Source organism: Pteropus vampyrus, unplaced genomic scaffold (assembly GCF_000151845.1).
Source record: "Pteropus vampyrus isolate Shadow unplaced genomic scaffold, Pvam_2.0 Scaffold19, whole genome shotgun sequence".
Lineage (NCBI taxonomy): Eukaryota > Metazoa > Chordata > Mammalia > Chiroptera > Pteropodidae > Pteropus > Pteropus vampyrus.
Genome location: NW_011888800.1, coordinates 14,645,314 through 14,655,511, shown reverse-complemented (window position 1 = coordinate 14,655,511; position 10,198 = coordinate 14,645,314). Strand labels below are relative to the sequence as shown.

The window sequence follows — 10,198 nt, the reverse complement described above, 5'->3', positions numbered from 1 at the left end:
TACATAATAGTCGTGTTAACTTTAATTTTGCCTGGTTTGCTTTGTGTTGTGTTTATTTGATTACATTATGTTTTACTCAGTTTAATTTCTTGTTTTTGTGCTTTTAAAAGGAAATCTTGCAAATTCATTATTACCATCTTTAAGTGATGGAGTGACCATTGCAGTTTGAAACTGTTCATTCTCTTTATAATTTTGTTTCATGCATGTGTTTTGTGTTTGTGATGGTGTGGTGTTGTTTAGTCTGTAGAAGAACATGTGGAGCAGGTCAAACAAAACTCCGTAGCAGAAGATTGCCACAGCAAGGTAGTATTCAAAGCTCTTGTACTTAGCTCATTCTTTAAAGTTCAGGGAGCTAACCCCTCATCTCTAATACTAACCATGACTTGCTCAACTGGCTAACTAGTCAGAGTACTCATTGCTCTCATGTACCTCAGTAGCTTGTTCTTCTGCTACTGATTCTCTTTCTTACTTCCTGTTCCATCTCTACTTCTGTCTTTTTTTTACTACTACTTTTCCAATCTGTTTTTGAATATGACTGTTTCTCTCTCTTCCTTCTTGATTCTGCCTCTTCTTTCCTTCCCATCACCTTTGACCCTAAGCCACTGCATTTTCCTCTCATCAGTCTCCTTTATTGCTTTCTATTTTTTCCAACTTCTCCTTATTCCTAGCTCATCACTCTTATTTAAAAAAAGTTTTATTTCTTATTGCGACTCTTTTGTCTGTTTTTTCCCTCCACTTTGTGACGCTTCTGTATATACATTCTTACTGTAGTATCTTTGCACACTTTGGAAGAGATAAGAGAAACACATTACTGTCATAAATACTAATGAAAACTATGTTAGAAATCTTTTCTGACATTTAATCAGTATCCTATAATCACAATGGAAATATTTCAAATTGGCTTGATTACAGGGCATCAGAATTTAAGCTAATTCCAGAGCTACTTCTCAACACTCTAAATTACTGGTCTCTTTTTACTTGCTGCTGCTGCTACATTTTCTTACTTTTCGTTTTGTGGGATGTGCACATCTCTACGTGGAGCTATGCTGCAACAACTAAAACTGCTGACAAATGTTTTGTAGGTTGAAGCTGATCTGGGCTATCCAGGTGGAAAGGCAAAAATCATTCATAAGGAATCAGATATGATCATGGCATTTGCCATTAATAAGGTAAAAGCTTTAGGCATTATAAACAGTGTACTTCTTTTTAGTGAAATTGCTTAAATTATTGACTCCATCTTTGCTCTACAGGCAAACTGTAATGAAATTGTTTTGGCTTCAACACATGATGTACAAGAACTGGATGTTACTTGTCTACTGGCCTGTCAGTCATACATGTGGATTGGAGAAGAATATGACAGAGAATCCAAAAGGTTTGATAGTCTTATGTAGTACATTTTCTTTAAAGAGAACCCATTAAACGATTATGCACATGATTTGAAGTATCTTGAAAAGTATATTTGTATCTCCCTTCATTTGGGTAGGAGACAAACATAATTGGTTTAGGTGCCAATAAAAGGCTCTGCTTACATCAGTAAACATATTACTCATACTTTTTCCATTAGACTCTGAACTATTTATAGTGTTTGAGTCAGGATAATCTTCATCATTGAAGTCTAATGCTAACAACTGCCACTTTGACATTTAACCTTAAAGAAATGTGAGGAATTGCACAATATTCAGTAAATTCAATTGATCTGGATAATTAGAGCAAGAAGCAGTATACACAAATGTATTAGACTGATGATGAGTCATATTTACTGAGTACTTTCCAGTGTTTTTTCTTCTTATAAGCATACCTTTTTTACAGATAAAAATGTGGACAACTTTTCAGTAAAGCTATGGACACTGCACCAAGAGTGTTTTGCAACACTTCTCTGTATCAGGGTTTCTTCTCCACGTTTGCCCTCCCTCTTGCTTTTCTTCAGATTCTTGAAAATTTTATTTGCTTGGGAATGGTGCCATGATAACATCTCTCCGTGTTCTGTTGACTTTTCTCTTTTGTCAGTATATAACTAGATTTCAGTATCACACTTGTAATATATTACATGTAATATATATCCATCATAAAAATTACTTTAACATTTTTACGTGATAATTATACCTTTTTAGAAATCTTAAAACTCAACTTTTAAAAAATGTGTGAATTTGATACATGGGCTATCTATACTTGAAGAGTACATATAACTTTTTTCTATACATGAGAAAAAGAAAATCTTGTTAAATACTTCAAAACATTTGTTTCAACTTGTGCAGCAATAAAATAACGCCCGAACAACATTGAACTAAATTTATACTTTGCCTAAAGGGGAAACAAAAGTTAATCAATACTAAAACTGGCTGTGATTAGGATGTGTACCTAAGCTTTTCTCATGGATACTTACTCATTTTGTAAACATAAAGACTGTCCTGTGTTTACATAAGAAGCTCTGTAATTGAAATTTGTGTTGAGAAAATGGAATTTTCACGATAACACACATGTTTTTCACAGTTCAGATGATATTGATTATCGTGGTTCCACTACAACTCTTTATCAACCCAGTGCATCATCCTACTCAGCAAATCAGGTGCATCCACCGTCATCTCTGCCATGGCTGGGCAGTGGACAGACAAGCACTGGAGCTAGTGTGGTATGTTATTCACTATTAGGTGTGGTTTCTGGATATGGACTCCCTCAAAAATAAGTTAGAATTACTTTGACATAAGAATGATCCTAAAGATCAGGGGCAGTGACCAGTTAGTATACTATAATAATAGCTAACATATTCTCAGTTTCTTTGCGTCAGGTGCGTGCTTTTTCTCATAACAACCCTAGGAGGAAGGTGCTATTATTTTCCTCCATTATCATTTATAAATGAGCAAACCATGAGGCAAAAAGTGCTAAAGCAAAGAGGTTTGACAAGTGCATCAGTAACATTGTTAGTGTAGTTAAAGGGGTCCTATTCTCGTATTCTACTCTGAAGACTCTGGAGATATGCCTGATTATCCTCAGGGAGGGGCACTGGAGGAGCGTTCCCTTCACCACTAGGCGAAGCTGCTTGGTATCCTCACAGTCCACACAGGCCAGGGCTGTGCCAGTAAGTGACTACGCTTTCACAAGCTGTAAGGACAAGGTTCTTTTATTAAGTGGTTCAGAAAATCCACAACAGGGTTTATTTCGGTAATAAGCCAGTTGTAGAAGAATAAATGTTACCAGAATTAAAGTTGGCCTGAATCATATCCTTCCTCATGCCTTTCGTTATTTACAAAAGAAATTCATTTTTTATTATCTTCTTTTAAAGCTTATGAAAAGGAATCTACATAATGTTAAGAGAATGACCTCACACCCAGTCCATCAATATTGTAAGTATTTTATGATTCAAGGATTGTAAGTGGCCTCTGTCATTTTGAAGTTGATTTATAGAGTGGAAAATAGTGGAACTCTTTCTTTAGCTTTCCATTTCTTACTTTCTGCTTTCCGCATGTATTTCAGATCTTACAGGTGCTCAAGATGGCAGTGTACGAATGTTTGAATGGACACGACCTCAGCAACTTGTCTGTTTCCGCCAAGCTGGCAATGCAAGAGTTACCAGATTATATTTTAATTCTCAAGGCAACAAGGTTAGTTCTTAGGGGTTACCACTAAGTCATCTAAAAATAATTATAGATATTTATGAGTAAATGGTTAGTAAAACTGCATCTAAAAGCAAATTCAGTGATCCTGGTTTAAGCTGAGCAGGTAGTTTGTTGTCTGTTTATATACTCCCTCACCTCCTAACAAAAGCATAAATCTACAAAATTTTATATGAATTAATTATCCACTTAAAGATACTAAATACTCTGTGAGGGTAAAGAGCTCTGTTGAGTGTGTCGGTGGTACCTATAAGCATAGTCAAACACCTGAGAGAAACCTTTCAGTTTCTCACTAAATTCTACTACAGAAAATTAGAGGAAAACAGTGAAATAGGTGTGGAAAAGCATTTAAAAGGTGGCAGAATGTTATAGTACTTGGACTTTCTTGAGAACTGTAGCAACAGAAACATAGGTATAAGCAGAATGTTAGTTAAGTGGTGACTAAGTGACTGCTTTCCTTAAATGTTTTTACGTTGATAAGAAGCAATGTTTAATATTTACTTTCTTACAGTGTGGTGTTGCAGATGGAGAGGGTTTTCTGAGTATCTGGCAAGTAAACCAAACTGCAGCAAATCCTAAACCTTACATGGTAAGTATCACTCAGCATTCCCAGAGCATGTAGAGGCTACTTGTTTATGAAGTGTCAGTTTCAGACTTCAGTGAATCTCATTGGTGGATTTGGTGGAAAAGGGACAGTTGCGTCCAGCAACCACAGCCCTGAACCCATAATTGCCCTAGTTTTAGACTGAAATGACTGAAAAAATAAAACAGCTTGAAGGATAATCTTTATATTTGAAAAAATGCAGGGACTTTCCCTGTGTGTGGTCCTCCATAAGGTACATTTTTATTATACTTTTATCCGTTTTGAAAACTGATTCTTTTTAATGATAGAATTTTGTAGTGATTCATTTTAGATACCTGTATTAAGAATCAGACAGGTTCCGTATACAATTGTCCCTCAGTATTCATGGGGGATTGGTTCCAGGACCTTCGCGGTTACCAAATCCACAGATGTTCAAATCCCTTATGTAAAGTGGTGTAGTATTTGCATATAACCTATGCACATCCTTCATGTACTTTAAATCATCTCTGGACTACTTATAATACCCAATACAGTGTAAGTGCTAATACCCAATACAGTGTAAGTGCTATGTAAATTGTTGGTATACTGTGTTGTTTAGAATATAGTGACAAGGAAAAAAGTCTGTGTATGTTGAGTACAGATGCAACTATCTTAGTCTTAACTACATACCCATACTACACGTCAGGAACAATGTAACTTTTAAAATTATTTTTGATCAGATATGGAGGGCTGACTGTATTCCATTTTGTTCCAGAATTCTGTTTACTAGATTATAAAATAACCAATCCCAACAGACCACTTTATTCATTAATCCAAATCATATTAAAATATTTGGTGATGCAGACAAGCATCCTCATTTGGTGGGGGTGGAGCCAGGAGAGGTGGAAGATGATGCTATCCTAAACGGAACATCTGTCTTCGTATATTTTGATTTTATAAAAAGTCCTGAACCTCTAGGTTTAGACAGATTCCCAAATACTTAAAAGAGTTTTTTCTAGACTGTACACGTTACATATATTAGTATACTATAGGCTGTATCATAAAGTATTTACAGAAATGGAAGTGATCTTGAATTTGTCTTTTTACCTTCAGTCAGATCTATACCATGATAATTTCAAACTGAAAAATGTCTGTTTTATTTTAAAATACCCTAACAGCTTCCTTCTGAGTCCTCACCTCCAAACTTCTACTCATCTAGCTGATCCAATAAGAAAAGTCATGCTTGCCTCAGTAAATGGTTTCCCAGGGTGCTGAAATATCCTCAGGAGCTGTTTGGGACAGACAGCCTTAAACCTCTGGATTACTTGCAGAAACGCTTTTGATCTTGCTTTTATAATTGCTAAAGCTCTTCATCTGGGGGTGAGGACAGGGAACACAGAGGTGATAAGGAAGGTGGATGGTTACAAAGTTAATTTGATTAAGTCCTTCACACTGCAGTCTAGACTAGATGGGTATGTAAGACTTTTCTTCCTTGGGTTGTTATTATGATTTATATTATTCTTTGAAGTTTATTAAATGTATTTGGGATCATTAGCACTAAAATTGTTTGTTTGAGCCCTTACTTAACCAGGCCATCTAATTGTATGATGTTAATGTATTTGGTATCTTATTCTTTTGTTGCATATTCTAAAAAAATCATAACCTTTAATTCCATGTTTTTACCATCCTTTTCCAGTTTTAAAAAATTATTGGCTGTTAGGCAAATAATATACATGACAGCTAATCCTCATATTATGGCTTATTCTTTATTGTAGACTGTTTTACAAAACTGTTCTTAGTTCATGCATATCCTATATTAGCAGAACTGTATGTGTACTGTATCAAGTTTTATTGGATTTTTGGTTAACATCAATTACATTTTGTTTTCCATAGAGTTGGCAGTGCCACAGTAAAGCCACAAGTGACTTCGCATTTATTACCTCTTCAAGTCTGGTTGCCACATCTGGGCAGTCCAATGACAACAGGTAGGTTGACAGAGAAGCAAAATAAGAAATAAGCCATTTTGGGAAAGATTTGAGATCTTGTTTCCCCACAGTTGTCAGTTAAAAATAAAAGAAAATTTACTTTTTTGGCAGAAAGCTATTCTCACTAGAAAGTATGAATTTCTTAGGTTTTTTCAGCCCAGAAATACAAAAACTCCTTGTTACATAATTCTTAGTTTTCCTTACCAAAGAAAAAAACAAAAATTATTCCTAATGTAGTCGGTCAAAAAGTATGTGTAATTTTTATGTTAAAGCTACCAGTTTTTTTTTTATTGCTATTAATACTGTCATGTTCTGGAGAAGTAGTCAGCATTTGATACCCTGTAGCCATCATTCTCAGCATTTTCTCTTACCTCACACTATTTTCACTGGCAACAGGTGCCCATGAATGACATCTCTCATTTCCCTGCAGTAGTTCCCCCTGGGGGTATGGAAGCATCCCTTCTATCCAGGAAATCCTATCTCAATTTCCCTGGAGCGGTAAAGGAAAAGAGATGGGCAGAGACAGGTAGGACTACATAAGACAGAACTGTGTAGTGCGCAAAGTATAAACTCATAGAAGAGATACAGCCGCAGTCCCAGCCTCTACCCTCATTCTCGTTGAGAATCACTGCTTTATAAATGTGAGTGAACAAAAAAAAGATAACAAGATTCAGTAAGATACTTGACTTGAAGACAGTTCGCCCCTGGCGATGGCTTAGAACAATCGTTTACAATGTATCTTTCTTATTGTTGTTTCTTTATAAGAAATGTATGTCTTTGGGACACTTTGATATCACCTGGAAACAGCCTCATTCATGGTGAGTTAAAGTCTGTGATTTTTAATACACTGTGAAGGAATGCTTCCCTGGTTTTATTTTAACCAGTGAATCCAGTCAACGTTTGTGGGTTGACAGTGCAGAAATATTTAGAATAAAATTCTAAAAGTTAACTGAAATAACTGGCTACCTTGCTGAGGTAAATATGTATGGTCATAGAAATCCAGCTAACCTAGTCTTCAGTTGTATTCTGTTTAGAAAATATAGTACGTTGTGTGGCGTTACTAACAAGGCCGTTTAAGGAATTAGTTGCAAAATATTCACTGAGCTCAGTACAAATGAGATATTTTAAAGAATTAATCCTAACCATAAAAGTTAATTAACCTTATAGTAAAAACTAGAAATATGAACAATATCATTTAAATAGTATTTATTTTAAGACAGTATTTTCCACATAATGCAACTGAAAGATTACTCCATGCAGTAAGTTTGGGTTAAACCAGGCTGAGTGGATTTTTTTACAGAAAGATTTCAGTCTTTTACTCTACTGATATACGTTTTGAAAGATACAGTTTTCCCCAATCGATTGCAGATTTTTCGGTGAATAACTGTTACCATCTTTTAAAGATTGCCACATAGTAGTTTATGGCTTTAATCATATTAAAATGCAGAGAATCTTTGAAGGCTAACACCGTGTGGCTGGTAATTTTCACACTGGTGTACTTGAGTTTCAGTTACAGCCTCACCAAAGTTCTTGTCAGGTATGTATGGGCAGGAACTAAGAGAAGGTAGATAGCTGTCATCGGTGGCTAAACATGTCATTGAGAAGCTTGGTCTCCTCTGTACTTTTGCTTCTACATACTTATGAGGCAGTGTAATTTAATTTGGGCTTAAGGTTTAAATTTCCTCTGTGTATTTTCATATTGAGATTATGGGTAAGTAATTTTTTCTGTCATTGACTTGGCATCTTTTTTAATACTTTGATCATACAATTACAGAAATTAGAATGAAAAATGGTAATTTCTATATTATTTAAATATTATCAGCATTGCCAAGACAGAAATTTTTTTGGAAAAGGCTCTTGTTTTTCTTCTTCAGGTTTCACATGCCATGATCATGGTGCCACAGTACTTCAGTATGCACCAAAACATCAACTTCTAATATCTGGAGGGAGGAAAGGATGCGTCTGCATCTTTGACATCAGGCAGAGGCAGCTAATCCACACGTTCCAGGCACATGATTCAGCCATTAAGGCTCTGTCTCTGGATCCCTGTGAGGAGTTTTTTACTACAGGTTCAGCAGAAGGTAACATAAAGGTGAGTTAGCATAAGAGGTACCATTGGAATGCGCTATTATATATTATTTTTATCTGCTGTCAACACTGAGAAGAAAAACCCCACCGTGCTTTTTGAAATGAGGGCATAAAGCTTTGTGGAGATATTGAATGTCTCTTGACACCCTTCTCTAAGAGGATGTGAAGGGAGAAACTTGAAAAGACAGTGAAATACAGGGAGTAAATCATCTGAGTGGTTGGGAGCATTGGGCCACAGGAACAGAAGTGAAGGCCATGTTTTTGCTGTTGGTCTTTCTTTTTTCAAAGACTTACACTTCTTGTTTTCACTGTTTTTCTTTTTAACTAGGTTTGGAGATTGACAGGCCATGGTCTGATTCATTCATTTAAAAATGAACATGCTAAACAGTCCATATTCAGAAACCTTGGGGCTGGAGTCATGCAGATTGACATCATCCAGGGCAATCGGATCTTCTCCTGTGGGGCAGATGGCACACTGAAAACCAGGGTTTTGCCCAGTGCTTTTAACATCCCGAATAGAATTCTTGATATTCTATAGACTTTAAGATTGGGGCTTTTCTATAAACATTTCAATTAAAAAACACTGCAGTAATTATTAGGCATTTCTGCTTTCCAAGCAGTTAACGCATTGAAAACAATACAGAGAATCTCTGTGTAGAAATTGAATCTGATTCAAGCTGAGCATTATGCTGAGTACTGCCTATACAGGTTGGTAGAATGACTGCATGTACCTTTTACCATGCTGACATAAAAAAAAAAAATCAAACCTAGTCTTGTATGAAGGGTAGCTACTCTTTACAGCATTTAGCAAACCTGATTCAGAAAACATTAGTAAGTTATAAAAATGAGAAGGACCTTCATAGCAAATTAAAATATTGCCGATTCAGGTGTTTCTTCTTAAATTTACCACTGATCGAAGCATGCCTGCAGTTTCCTTTATTGAACGAAGGATAGTCTTAAGGTGTTAGAAGCTCTAGATCACCAGAAACACTTTCTAAGCTATGGAGCAGTATGCAATGACTAGTTCTCTGCCAAGAGAGGTCGTTTCCATCCTTTCCTGCTGAATATTTTTCCTGTTAGTGTTTAAACAGCTAGTACTGTAACTTGCAAATGAGTGCAAATTTAAATGCAATGTTTTCCTCACAATTTGCACATTCACATTTTTTGGACTGCTAGTTTTTCTATTTAAACATTTGCCTTCATGTTAGGAATGTAATCCGTGAACATGACATATTTGTAGTTAACTGAAACATACCAGTTTAGTACTTTTTTTTTTCATGTATTCAGGGTTAAACACCCACAGTATTTTAAGGCTATGTTGAAACTACACTAATAGAGCATTTCATATCAATTAAAATGAATGTTAGGCTTTTTGTGGCCAGTTAATAGTTGATGAGATTGGTGATACTATTTATTACCACAGCCTATTGTATAAAACTATGCAGAGTTAAATATTTGCTTGTAAAATATTAGCCAATGTTGTCATATTTTGATGTACCTCCTTGGTTATGACCAAAAATATATTGAGATATTGAAATCAATGTTTGTGTGTTTAAACGTTTACCAGCAAATTGTCTCACCATGTTAATGAGAATGCTTAATGCCTGTGTGGTAAATAGTAAAATATAATGGCATAAAAGCACCTTTCTTTGAAGGCAATGTGATGTTCAGGCTGTGAAATACCTATGTAAAAGAAAAATAAATGTTATTTGTTAGAGTTTTACCTTAGTTTGGTCTGGCATTCTTTGATAACATTTTAAGCAGTCGAGATCATTTTAAATTTGATAAAATGTTTAACTGTTAGAGAATTTTTAAACTATTAGGCAGTTTATTCATTCACAAATATTTACTGAGTACCTTCTATCTATATCAGAAGCCATTCTAGGAAATGGGATACAGTGGTGACCCGGACAGAGAGGGCACTCAAGGTAGGAATTTAGTTGGGTGAGAAC

At 35.5% G+C, this 10,198-nt stretch overlaps 1 protein-coding gene across 5 annotated transcripts in view; it reads left to right on the top strand.

Moving 5' to 3' along the window:
• DMXL2 (Dmx like 2) overlaps positions 1 to 9,974 on the top strand; it is a 117,394-nt gene extending 107,420 nt beyond the window's left edge. For all 5 annotated transcript variants that reach the window (XM_023527846.1, XM_011355109.2, XM_023527847.1 and 2 more), the window contains 8 exons: positions 2,491 to 2,629; positions 3,281 to 3,341; positions 3,472 to 3,599; positions 4,123 to 4,200; positions 6,067 to 6,158; positions 6,924 to 6,976; positions 8,033 to 8,250; positions 8,575 to 9,974. In XM_023527846.1, the coding sequence (XP_023383614.1) occupies positions 2,491 to 2,629; positions 3,281 to 3,341; positions 3,472 to 3,599; positions 4,123 to 4,200; positions 6,067 to 6,158; positions 6,924 to 6,976; positions 8,033 to 8,250; positions 8,575 to 8,784 (979 nt within the window). In that variant the 3' untranslated portion in view covers positions 8,785 to 9,974. The remainder of the gene's footprint in view (positions 1 to 2,490; positions 2,630 to 3,280; positions 3,342 to 3,471; positions 3,600 to 4,122; positions 4,201 to 6,066; positions 6,159 to 6,923; positions 6,977 to 8,032; positions 8,251 to 8,574) is intronic.
• The last annotated feature ends 224 nt before the right edge of the window (positions 9,975 to 10,198 follow it).